This window comes from Euleptes europaea, chromosome 1 (assembly GCF_029931775.1).
Source record: "Euleptes europaea isolate rEulEur1 chromosome 1, rEulEur1.hap1, whole genome shotgun sequence".
In the NCBI taxonomy this organism is placed as follows: Eukaryota; Metazoa; Chordata; class Lepidosauria; order Squamata; family Sphaerodactylidae; genus Euleptes; species Euleptes europaea.
The window spans coordinates 19,872,336-19,885,635 of record NC_079312.1 but is presented as its reverse complement, the minus strand read 5'-3'; the positions used below and the strand labels follow the sequence as shown (position 1 = coordinate 19,885,635).

Sequence of the window (13,300 nt, the reverse complement as noted above, 5' to 3'; positions counted from 1 at the left end):
AAATCTTTTTGGTTGGCTACGCAGGCAACTGACTGGAGCAGGAGCGACACTTCAGAGCGAAACATGATTATACAGCTTTCGCCCACAGTCTGCTGTACTGAGTGCCTGACCTGACCAATCCTAGGTCCGAGCGGACTCTGCACGAGTCACAAATGTTTCCGCGCCTACATGTGAGCTCATTTCCGAAACTGGTGCAAAGCGATACAAATGAAGGAAAAGTGCGTGTTTTCTTTTTTGCTTGCTCCGTTTCCCCCAGCCAGGGGAAGATGAAAAAACAAAACACAATTATGGGGAAAATTGCATGGGAGGTTTTGCCTTGGATTTGCCGCTCTCTAAATGCACGTTTTCCCCAGCCAAATTCTCAAAACGCCAAAATAAGCCCCCATGCAGAGTTCTGAGAATTCAGATGGGGAAAATGTGCATCTAGACAGCGGCAAATCCAAGGCAAAATCTCCCGTGCGTTTTCGCCCTATGATGACATGTCCTGCTCCTCTCCCAAATTTACACTGTTTCTTCTCTGGCTTTTAATACCGCTGTGCTCATTACTCACAGATCTTTATCTTTGCAAACAGACATTAGAACATTTTATTCAAAGAAACATTCCCCCAAAATTTCAGGGAGTTTAATTCTGTAACAAATATGATATTCTGAGCTCATTCGCACACTTCACACACACACACACACACACACAAATCCTCTCCATCATTTGAGGGGAAAGGCGTCTCCAGGCAACCCCGGTCTCCCTGACCTGGTTCCAGCTCTGCCTGCCCTGTACTGACCTCCGTGGGGAAGCGGGGGCTGTGCACACACTGGAACTCGGGCAGCCTCTCCTCCAAGCGACGGGTCTTCACCACACCCTCCACCACCTCTATGTCCTTCAGCTGAAGGCCGTTCACCGGATCCAAGAGTGGGAGCCCTTCGGGGGAGCCCTCGGCCAAACGCAGAAGCTCCTGGGTCGTGGTGGCCGCCGATGGTCCAGGGGGGTCATTCCTGCAGGCAGCCAGACAGAGATTGTTGAAAAGTGCCCCCCACGGCGTCTTTCCTACGTCGCAGCTCCAGAACCAGCCCAGCCCTCGTGCTTTGGATTGGCACTTGTAGCATTTGTCACCATGACCTCCAAGGGTGGTCTGCTGCTCACCTAAGATGGCTTTTTAAGAGCAAGATCATGTACATGAGCACTTGGGACTATGCTGGGATTGTATAAGTATAAAGTGGCTCCAGCATCTTATTTATACCGGTTAGACCGTTCAAGTGTTAGGAGAGCCTTCACGCTGACCCGCTTTCAAGCTCTCCCCTCCGCAACGGTAGAGGGGCGCTTTAAAAGGACCCCGATTAGTGACAGACATTGCCCGTGTGAAATTGGAGAAATGGAAACGGTGGCTCATGTGCTATTAAGATGTCCTTGGTATGAAGAGGCGCGCACCAAGTACATTCTCCCTTTGCTGAAGGGCCCTAGAGAGCCCATAGAATCAGTAATACTGCAAACACTTCTGGAGAGGGGAAAAGAACAGGTTACCTTAGCCACAGCTAGGTTCTAGTTCGCCTTTCAAAGGTTTCCTCAAGGATGGGTCTAATTCTAAATTAGGGGGATAAGTAAAATCTAACTTGATGGTTTTGTATTTTTGTATTTTAAATGTACAATTGTGAACTGTGGACAATTTTATCAAGTATTCTTAGAATGGCAATGCCGTAATAAAAATCTCTGTTCTATGCTGGGATTGACACAGATGGTCTACGTCAGAGGTGTCAAACATAAGGCCCGCAGGCCAGATCAGGCCCCTTGAGAGCTCTTATCCAGCCCTCGAGGCAGCCACCCCCCCCTCTTTATCTGGGCTGGCGAGGCATGGCCTGGCCTGCCCAAGTGAAATTTATTGGGTTATTTTAACTATGTGTGTTAAGTGCTGTCAAGTCGCTTCCAACTCATGGCGACCCTATGAATCAATGTCCTCCAACATGTCCTATCTTTGACAGCCTTGCTCAGGTCTTGCAAACTGAGGGCTGTGGCTTCCTTTATTGAGTCCATCCATCTCTTGTTGGGTCTTCCTCTTTTCCTGCTGCCCTCAACTTTTCCTAGCATGACTGTCTTTTCCAGTGACTCTTGTCTTCTCATAATGTAAAAAAATTCGATAGCCTCAGTTTAGTCATTTTAGCTTCTAGGGTCAGTTCAGGCTTGATTTGATCTATAACCCACTACTGTTGTTTTTTTGGCAGTCCAGGGTATCCATAACACTCTCCTCCAACACCATATTTCAAAGGAATCTACTTTCTTCAATGTCCAGCTTTCACGCCCATACATCGTAATAGGGAATAGGATGGCATGAAATAACTTGATCTTGGTGGCCAGTGACACATCCTTTAACTAAAGCTTTAATGTTTTTATTCTGTTTTTATCATTTGTGGTATTCTTGAGAGCCGCCCTGAGCCCGGCCTTTGGCTGGGGAGGGCGGGATAGAAATGTAAATAAATAAATAAATGTATGTTATATCTGGCCCTCATAATTGAGTTCAACACCCCTGGTCTATGTGACAAGTGGAATAGGGGACTTCATGTGCACGTACCAAAGCCATCAATGCAAGGTAGGACTTAGGGTCACTCAGGACCCTTCACTACATTTGCTTCAGACCCACTTCAATTACAGGAAAGGTATGAGGGGGGGAAGAAAACTGATAGGAAGACAGTAGATTCCTTTGAAATGTGGTGTTGGAGGAGAGTGTTACGGATACTCTGGACCGCCCAAAAAAAAAAATCAGTAGGTTTTAGAACAAATCAAGCCTGAACTTACCCTAGAAGCTAAAATGACTAAACTGAGGCTGTCGTACTTTGGACACATTATGAGAAGACAAGAGTCACTGGAAAAGACAATCATGCTAGGAAAAATTGAAGGCAGCAGGAAAAGAGGAAAACCCAAGGCAGCAGGAAAAGAGGATTGACTCTATAAAGGAAGCCACGGCCCTCAATTTGCAAGATCTGAGCAGGGCTGTTAAGGATAGGACACTTTGGAAGACAATGATTCACAGGGTCGCCATGAGTCAGAAGGGACTTGACGGCACTTAACACACACACATGAGGGGGGAACCTATCCACCACTATATAGGATGTTCCTCTGGTCACTGCAGAAGGGGATTATTACTTCTACAGGACACAGAGCAGGATGACAATTGTTGGAGAATTTGGTTTGTCTTCTCTCAACCTTATCTCCGGTGTGGTGCACAAGTGAGAGACAAGTTCTCCTGTGTGTGAGCCGCCGTGAACATGCAGAGCACATCGCCTCCCCCCCACGCACCTGAACCTGGGCATCTGCCGCTTCTTGAAATCCTCCAGGATGCGCTCAGCGTTGACTCGCAAGGACTTTGTCGTGATGCCCGAAATATCGGCCGGGCCCAGTTTCTTTATGACGTGTCCACAGGGGCCTGGGGAGGGATGGGAAAGAAGGGCTCAGCAGCGGCCCCGCCCCAGAACGAGGGGGGGGTGACACACACTCGTAAAAGGATCTTGGGAACCTTGCCAGCCAAACTGGCTTTTTCACACACAAAAATCTTCAAAAGTGTGTGTGTGGGGGGGAGAACTTCACGCTTCTAGCTTTCATGAAGACAGCTCTTGCCAGCAATATTTGCAGATGAGTGTCTAGATTTTGAGGATGGCATCCGTCGTGAATTTCGGTCTCTCTGACTGTCCGGATCACTTCCTTCCTCCTCTGAATTCTCCGAAGAACATTTAATGCCTTTGCCTTTGCAGCTGGCGTTAATGCTTCCCCCCGTGTTTGTATGATGTCGCTGTATGTTTTTGTGATCTGTATGTTTTTGTGATATGTTAATCAAGAAACAATTCTATTAAATAATCTGAATGTCATGAATAATCCTATTATCAAGCAACGGTGATCGCGACGCTTGCGTCAATAGCAATTAGGAAAATGTTGTTAACTAAATGGGGTGGGGGGTAGAGTGGCTCCATGGCAGAGGACCTGTCCGAACACATGAAGCTCCCTTATGATGAATCAGACCTCTCGGTCCATCAAAGTCAGTATTGTCTACGCAGACCGGCAGTGGCTCTCCAGGGTCTCGGGCAGAGGTCTTTCACATCACCTACCTGCCTAGTCCCTTTAACTGGAGATGCTGGGGAGTGAACCTGGGACCTTCTGTATGCCAACCAGATGCTCTATCCCTGAGTCACGGCCTTTCCCCAGTTGCCAAGCTGACAACCAAAAGGCTGATTCTATGACCTTAGGCAGATCATGAGAGGAAGGGCACCCTGGCCATCTTCTGGGAGTGGAGTAGGGGTCACTGGGGTGTGGGGGGGGAGGTAGTTGTGAATTTCCTGCGTTGTGCAGGGGGTTATACTAGATGACCCTGGTGGTCCCTTGCAACTCTATGATTCTATGTATTAAGATTGAGCAGTGTGAGAGTTTAGGAGCTATGCCTCTGCTAACCCCCCTCCACAAAAACCCACCCCTCCACCAGCTAAGAAATCACACCTTCCCCCCCCCCCAAAGGCCTCCCCCTCTTACCCTCCGGGAGGAAGAGCCTTGTGCGCAGAAGGTCATCAGGAAGTGGCACCTCTGCAGGGGTGATCATGCCACTCCCCTGGTTTTCAGCCGAATCTCCTTCGGTGGGGCTCTTCTCGCATATCACCAAAGAGTTGAAGGCTCGGTTGGCCATGTCGGAAGAAACCTGATGAGATGGGGAACCCAAGAACCTCGTTTGGAAAAGGGGCTGAAGCACTGCATCATCCAGTCCCACAGCCCAGAAGTAGCGCCACTTGCCCGCCATATTTTTATCATTTAAAGGGGGGGGGGGAGAAGGAGGAGAAAGAGAAGGAGAAGGAGAGTTGGTTTTTATATGCCAGCTTTCTCTACCTTTTCAGGAGAATCAAACCAGCTTACAATAGCCTTCTCTTCCTCTTCCCACAACAGACACTTTGTGAGGAAGGTGAGGCTGAGAGAGAACTGGGAAAGAACTGGGACTAGCCCAAAGTCACCCACCTGGCTTCAAGTGTAGGAGTGGAGAAACCCACCCGGTTCACTAGATTAGCGTCCGCCGCTCATGTGAAGGAGTGGGGAATCAAACCCGGTTCTCCAGATCAGAGTCCACCGCTCCAAACCACTATACCACACTGGCTCTCACCAGCTAAGAGCACCTCATGGCCAGGTTGAGAGGCTCTTTGTTTACAGGGCTTAGACCAACTTATAGTGGATATTTATATTAACAGCCACAATTGCTGAAACTGAGTTTGCTCGAGCAGAGGCAGTATATTCATGCTAGAGACATAATCCATGCTAGAATGGGGGTGTTTTTCCAGTTGGGGGAGGAAGAAGGAAGGAGGAGGAAGGAGGAGAAGAAGAGGAAGGAGAGTAGTAGTAGTAGTTGATTTTTATACGCTGACTTTCTCTACTTCTTAATGATCAAACCGGCTTACAATCACCTTCCCTTCACCCCCCAAAACAGACACCCTGTGAGGTAGGTGGGGCTGAGAGAGCTCTAAGAGAGCTGTGACTAGCCCAAGGTCACCCAGCTGGCTTCATGTGGCGGAATGGGGAAACCAACCCGGTTCACCAGATTAGCCTCTGCAGCTCATGCAGAGGAGTGGGGAATCAAACCCGGTTCTCCAGATCAGAGTCCACTGCTCCAAACCACCGCTCTTAACCACTACACCACGCTGGGGGGGGGGGTGAGCCCCAAGGTTGTTTCCACAGCCAACGCCACTTGGTAAGTCTCCCCAAATATCCTCCCTCCTCTGCCATACAGAACCCAGTTGCCTGATAGTTTCAGCATTTATTTAGCCCCTTATGTTTCAGCATTTATTTAGCAATTTATGTTTCACTGCCTATTCAGAAACAAGAAAGGGTCTGTGGAATCTGACTCCCACAGTCCAGGAGACTGGGTATTAATGCCTCCAATATAGCCACTCAATCTCTTCTGAACGCCCCCCCCCTCGGCCTTTTTTAGCTCATCTCCCACCCTCATGTCTTAATCAACAAATCAAAACCACACACAATGGCAAGGAATAGGCAGAGACGGTTGTGACACTGCATCGGGGCGTCCTCAGCATGGCATCCAGAAAGCCCCACATCGGCCCCAGTTACCTGCAAGATCACCCCCAGGGCATTCCGGTGCTCTTGGTTGTTCACTATAATCAGCCGTCCCACAGAAAGGGCCTTCAGTCCGTTCACCGACTCCATTACTCGCCTCTAAATGACGTAAGAACATAAGAACATGATGGGTGGGGGGAGCTATGAAGCAGCTCACCTCTTATTCTCCAGAAGCCCATTTCTGCCCACTTCACTCCTTTCCTACTTGCAAACCAAACTGGGACACTAAACTGGGAAAAGACCCTGTGCTTTGTTACATGGTGCCTCCCTTTAAATTAGTCACTCCCAGACCTCTACAGAAGAGTGGGTCCTGGAATCCAGCTCCCTTAGCCCCACCCCCCCATCCCACCCTCAGAGCTCAAATTAGGGGTAGCAACCTGCTACTTCCCGCTCCCCGCTAGGTGCTTTCTATCTAGTGCAGGGCTCACGTTAGAATCAAGAGACCTTCAAGCGGCCACTCAGAACGCAAAGATAAGGCTCTAGTCCTCATTGCCAAAGAGATATTCATGAATACATAACAGAAAATAAAATGTTTTCCAAGGGAGTGCTGCAGCCTCTGAATATGTATGCCTCACCTAGGTGGAGAAATAGAATCCTGAATAACAAAAATCCCATGCATCAACCCTTAGACACCACGTAAAAGAATGAGCTCACATACTCCCCCCATACTGTTGCCCCTGTTCTAGATGAAGTCTAGAATCCCATGGTAGAAATCATCTCTCCCTCTCTTTCTCTTATTCCTTCAGCCACCACGAGCTTAATTCCAGAAAGCAACAGAGCCTGAAACCCCTAATTGTGCCTGGCTCCAGGATGGCTCAGTTAGCTGTTGTTAGGGCTTTCAATACATTTATGGTTAAAAGTATAGATAATTGACAAACTGCAGCCTTGATTTAAACTCCAAGTAATGATTTTAGGCTTCAAATTTGGACCTGCATGGGAAAGACTGAGTTGTTTGTAAGATGGGGTGTTTGGAAGGCATTTGAAGGACCACAGAGCAAGGTCAGCTTCAATGTTCCCAAGCATCGGATGATCATTTGAAGTCTGGGAATATAGCCAAAACAAGGTTGTCAAGGTTGCTGATAGTAGTTTTAGAGAAAAACACAGATGTCGAGAAAAACACATTTATCTGCCTTTGTGGTTGCTTTAAAGTGAATGCATTATAAGCAAGTCCAATGATGACTTATTTGTCTTAGTGATTAATAAGCCTTGAAGATGAAAGTGTGAAAACTGGGAACTTATTTTGAGAATGTATAATGGTATCTATGTTTGGGTGTTATTTCCTATGTCATCTATTTGTCTGACATGAGATCAAGGTTAGGGAAAGATGTTTGTTAAGGGAAATTTTGTCTCATTGGTACATGTTATGTCTTTTGATGTCTGAGAATATTGCAAGATTCTCATAACAATTTTTCACTGATTCTCAAAACAATTTCCATTGGTTCTCATAACAATTAACCTCTGGAAGTGTATATAAAGGGACTTAAGATTGTAAGAGGTTGGAAATTCTTTGCCAGGCATGCTTGCGTTCTGTCTGAGAATTATCCCTGGCATGACACATGGGTGGATATGTAATTTTACTGCATTTTTCATTGTAATTTTTTTCTGTATTTCAGATCTGATAATTTGTTAAGATTTTTTCTATGTAATCTAATTTTCATATATTCCATATATATTAGTGGGTTTTTAACTTTTTTATTAATATTATTGAAGCATTCACAATAAGAAGGAATTCTAACACAGTTCAAAGTTGTGTTGTTGCTTGAAGTGGCTGGTTAAGTAAGATAACATAATTTTTAGTGAAATACAAGATCTAGAAACATAGCCACTTATCACAGCAATTGATCTGCTTCACTGTCGCCAGGGGAAGGGCCTTCTCAGTTGTGGCTCCTACCCTGTGAAATGCCCTCTCAGATGATATCCGTGCCTTGCTGGACTTGTTTAGTTTCCGCAGGGCATGCAAGGCCGAATTATTTAAGTTGGCCTTTGGAGTGGAATCTGTATGTTTGGGGTGTTTTGTTAGTAGAATGGTGCCAACCACTTATTTTTAATAGTTTTTATATTTTAATGTTAATAATTTTATATTTATTTACTTTTATGACATTTTAAACTCACTTATACTGTTTTAACTTTGTAAACTGCCACGAGACCCTTTGGGGTAAGTGGCGACTAAAAAATAAATAAATAGAGCAATTAAATAAATATTTCCACACATGCCTCAGTAAATCCATTAGTGCGCTTTCGCACATACCGAATAATGCACTTTCAATGCACTTTGCAGCTGGATTTTGCTGCGTGAAACGGCAAAATCTACTTGCAAACTATCGTTAAAGGGGATTGAAAGGGCATTATTCAGGATGTGCGAAAGTGCCCTTACGTCTCTCAGAGTGCCCACAGACTCCTTTGTTATTTTATGACAGCAAGAGAGGTTTGTCATCCAGCCCAGGCCACTATCTCACGTGCCTTGGCTGTGTGGGTGGGTGGGTGGTGCGATGTCCTCCTGTCAATCCCCCCCACACAGGCCCACCCCCCACTCCAGCCAATCACTCCTGGATCCGGGGATACTGGTAGACGCCCCCCTACCCCATCCTGAGAGAAAAGCCCCATAACCCGTTCCCATACTTGAACGAGTTCTCTGGTCTCTCGCAGCTCTCGGACAATGAAGTAATATTCCTGCAGATCACTGAGCTGTCCTGACGTATCGGCCGCCTCCATTTTGGCCAATGTGCTGCTGAGCTGGCCGATCCTGTGCTCGTAGACCTGGGAGCGGGAGGGAGAGAGAAAGAAACCAAAAAGGGCCTTCAGCTACCCTTCCCGTACTGCTCCAACACCACATCCGTTAACAGAAAGCAAAACATTTGGAGGCCCTATTAGGAAGGGCTGGGAACACTAATGTGTTCTTTGGTTAGATATAGTTTAAGGGGATTTTTGTTTGTTCGAAATCTCATCGTTCGCCACCGCAAACATGTGGAGAGACGGGATACTGATTTTTTTAAAACTAAATTAATATATCACCTTCAAGTTATGTTCACCCTCCAGTTCACCACACTGGCCTACAAAGGGATCCCCACACATCATAAGCCTTCATTCCCATGATGCTCTGCTCCACAGATATCCCCCTCAGTACTGAAATTCTGTTGGGTTCCAAGGACCTACCGCTTCCTGTTTATTCATTTAATGTTTTATAACCCGCCCGCCCTCGGCCAAAGCCAGCCTCGGGGTGGCTTACAACAAAATTCCATAGAAGATAAATACAATAAAAGCAACATCGATTAAATCCTCCATTAAAATCAATAAGTTCCAGCCCCATAACAACATTGGTAAAATAATCAGAATGTGGTGCTTATTTTGGAATATAGGACCACTGTAAGGCCTATTTCTCCTCTCCTCTGACACCCTCAGCCTCCCTCTAGGAGAAGGAGGAGAAGGAGGAGGAGGAGGAGGAGGAGGAGGGGGAGAAGAAGGAGAAGGAGGAGGAGGAAAAGGAAAAGAAGAAGTAGAAGAAGGAGGAGGAGGAGAAGGAAAAGAAGGAGGAGGAGGAGGAGAAGGAGAAGAGTTGGTTTTTATATGCCGACTTTCTCTACCACTTAAGGAAGCATCAAACTGGCCTACAATCACCTTTCCTTCCCCTCCCCACAACAGACACCCTGTGAGGTAGGTGGGGCTGATAGAGTTCGGAGAGAACTGTGTGTTATGTGACTAGCCCAAGGTCACCCAGCTGGCTTCATGCGTAGGAGTGGGGAAACAAATCCAGTTCACCAGATTAGCCTCTGCCACTCATATGGAGGAGTGGGGAACCAAACCCGCTTCTCCAGATTAGAGGCCACCGCTCTTAACCACTACACCACGCTGGCTCTCATAGAGGCTGACATAGTGCTGCCTGTTCACTTGTTGGACTCCAAAGCCCATCAGCCGGACCCGGATGAGTCACCCTCCTCCCCCGCGGCTGCCCCCACCTTGCTGTCCTTCCGGGCATGGAACTCGGAGAAGCTCCTCTTCATCATGTCCTCCACTCGAAGGGCCTCCACCCTCAACAGGTTGAGGATCATGGTGTACGTCAGGCGGAACTGTGACTGCAGCTGTGTCGGTTTGCCCTGAGGAGACGGAAAAAGCATTAAAGGAGGAGGATGAGCGGCAGTGTTCCTCAGAAGGAAACATTTGGCTGGCACCAGCTCTCTAGGGGCCAGGGACTAAACCTAGAGCCTTCTGCATGCAAAGCACATTCTCTACCACTGACCTGTGGTCCCTGCTTTCTGCTTCCAATTATTTCCCTACTGCCATATTTGGATTCTGGGGCTTGAATGGAGAGGGGCTATGGTTCAGTGGCAGTGCGACTGCTCATTTTGCAGAAGGTCCCAGGTTCAATCCCCAGCACCTCCAGATAAAAGCGTCATGTAGCAGGTGACATGAAAGACCACTGCCCGAGACCCTGGAAAGTGGCTGCCAATCTGAGCAGACAATATTGACCTCGATGGACCGATGGTGTGATTCAGTACCAGGTAGTCACGGCCCAACTCTTGGGTAGCTTTCGGTGCTAGGGGCATGTTTATTTGTTTTATTTATTATTTCAACTTACTATCCTGCTCTCCCCGGCCAAGGCCAGGCTCAGAGCGGCTTACAAAGGAATAAACATCCTAAAACAACCATTAAAAAGCCCTATAAAACAATCATATCAATAATGTTGTGATAGCTCCATGCCTTACATGTCTTCGAGAAAGGGATTAGACAAATCCGTGGATGACAGGTGTACTGACAGCTATCAGCTAACATAGATAAGAAAACCTCCATCTTCAGAGGCAGAATAGCTGAATATCGGGGCAAAAACAACTCTCGGTGAACGACCAAGGATATTTGGACGAAGTGAACTCTGGGTCTGATTCAGCAAGGCAGTTTCTAAATTCACACAGTATGTAATTTTGGGCCCACTGTTTTAATAAGAAGAGTTGGTTTTTATATCCCGACTTTCTCTACCACTTAAGGAAGAATCAAACTGGCTTACAATTGCCTTCCCTTCCCCTCCCCACTCCACAATAGACACCCTGTGAGGTAGGTGGGGCTGAGAGAGCTGTGACTAGCCCAAGGTCACCCAGCTGGCTTCATGTGGAGGAGTGGGGAAACCAACCCGGTTCACCAGATTAGCCTCCGCTGCTCCTGTGGAGGAGTGGGGAATCAAACCTGGTTCTCCAGTGTGGTTACCCTGATGCTGCTTTGCTTATTCCAACAAGGATGGAGAAACTCACCAACATCATCCGGTGAAGGTCGGCCATCTCGGGCACTTGGTTTTTGCACAGGATGATCACCATCCCAGTGGTATCGAGACCTCTGCGCCCAGCTCTGCCTGCCATCTGGATGTACTCGGCTGTTGGAGACAAGAGACGGGCTCGTCACCTCTCCCGTCATTCAAAAGGGCCCATAAAAACTAGTTGCCAACTAGGGATCTACAGATATCAGGTTGGATCCAGTGATGCACGAACAAAAATGGAAATACAAGTTCAGTATCCCTTATCCGAAATGCTTGGGACCAGAAGTGTTCCATATTTCAGATATTTCTGTATTTTGGAATATTTGCATATACATACTGAGATATCTTGGGGATGGGTCCCAAGTCCAACACAAAACTCATTTATGTTTTATATACACCTTATACACATAGCCTGAAGGTAATTTTATACAGTATTTTTAATAACATTGTGCATGTGGGGCATTCGTGGGGAACCTGCCGTTGGCGTGGCCAATCAACCTGCACACATGCCATTTTAAGAACCTTTGTGGGCAGTCAAAAAGTTTTCGATTTGGGATCATTTTGGATATTGGATTTCTGGATGAGGAATACTTGACCTGTATACTTAAAGCACCATATTGCTCAGGAGGGTACTGACAAAAAGAGTCAATAGGATCACAATTTTAATGTTTATGGAAATTTTTTAGGCAGTTTTGTGTTGTTTAACTGCATTGGGTTTTATTGTACCTGGTTTTATCGCATTGTTTCTATGTCTTGTAATCCATTTTTATTGTATTGTTTGCTGAATGTATTATACTGTTTTCCCCCCACTGTTTCTAAAATTTGCAATTTACAATCAAGTCTCTGCAAAAGTGAAACCGATACCAAGTAAATAAATAACGCTTCATTGATTGTTAAGTGTATGGCTCAGGAACACAACGAACATTCACATTTCAGTAGTGCATTTCATAGAATCATAGATTCATAGTGTTGGAAGGGGCCACCAGGGTCATCTAGTCCAACCCCCTGCACAATGCAAAAAACTCTGAACTACCTCCCCCGCCCACACACACCCATACTTCATGCCCAGAAGATGGCCAAGGTGCCCTCCCTTTCATGATTTGCCTAAGGTCATAGAATCAGCATTGCTGACAGATGGCCATCTAGCCTCTTCTTAAAAACCTCCAGGGAAGGAGAGCTTACCACCTCCCAAGGAAGCCTGTTCCACTGAGGAACCGCTCTGTTAGACAATTCTTTCTAATGTCTAGACGGAAACTCTTTTGTTTATTCTGTGTTTATTCTGTGCAAATTAACATTTAATTTCTGTGCAAATTAGCATTTAATCACAAGTACTGAGGTAGATCCAGCCATCCTCCAAGGAACTTACCTCCAGTCTAACGAAATTTTCTCCACCTTAACTGAATCTTCCTCCAACGGAAAAGTCACTTACGTTGGAGGAAGGCTTCAAACTTTGCTAGGTGGATTCAGCAGGGGCAGGAACCACCCCAGCATGGAAAATGTCCATTTTCACAACAGAGAAAATCATTACAGTTTTTAAAAAACCACCTCAGTCTTCTCCTAGGATACCCCAGGGGCTATTTTAAAATGGAGGAAGTTGCACTCCTGACTTCCTGGAAAATGTCCACCCAACAGGAAGGAATACACAGTACTGACTCAATCAATTCAATACTTTGCACGACGCCTTGTGTGTGAGGAAAAGGAATATTTGAGATACAATATTTATTTATTTAAAACATTTATTGGTGGCCTTTCTCCCTTGCGGAACTCAAGGAGGCTTACAATATAAATAAAACATTATAAAAAAACAATTAAAGCACAATTATAAAACCCATAAAAAGTCACAATTTAAAAACATGGTGTGTGTGTCCCCCCATTTGCCTTCCACTGCTCCACTGAGGCAGGGCAGGGGACAGGGAACATCACTAGGAGATTCCCACCCCCCATCATTACCAGGTACGTGGCACCCCCCCCCCCCA

General features: G+C 46.4%; 1 protein-coding gene across 1 annotated transcript in view; it reads right to left on the bottom strand.

Moving 5' to 3' along the window:
* The window catches only part of SKIC2 (SKI2 subunit of superkiller complex), a 45,561-nt gene that overhangs the window by 10,318 nt on the left and 21,943 nt on the right, over positions 1-13,300 (bottom strand). Inside the window, exons 19-25 of the mRNA XM_056851391.1 lie at positions 11,323-11,441; positions 10,039-10,176; positions 8,705-8,842; positions 6,071-6,184; positions 4,505-4,667; positions 3,284-3,410; positions 780-990 (exon numbers count right to left, since the gene is read on the bottom strand). Coding sequence (XP_056707369.1) covers positions 780-990; positions 3,284-3,410; positions 4,505-4,667; positions 6,071-6,184; positions 8,705-8,842; positions 10,039-10,176; positions 11,323-11,441 — 1,010 coding nt within the window. The remainder of the gene's footprint in view (positions 1-779; positions 991-3,283; positions 3,411-4,504; positions 4,668-6,070; positions 6,185-8,704; positions 8,843-10,038; positions 10,177-11,322; positions 11,442-13,300) is intronic.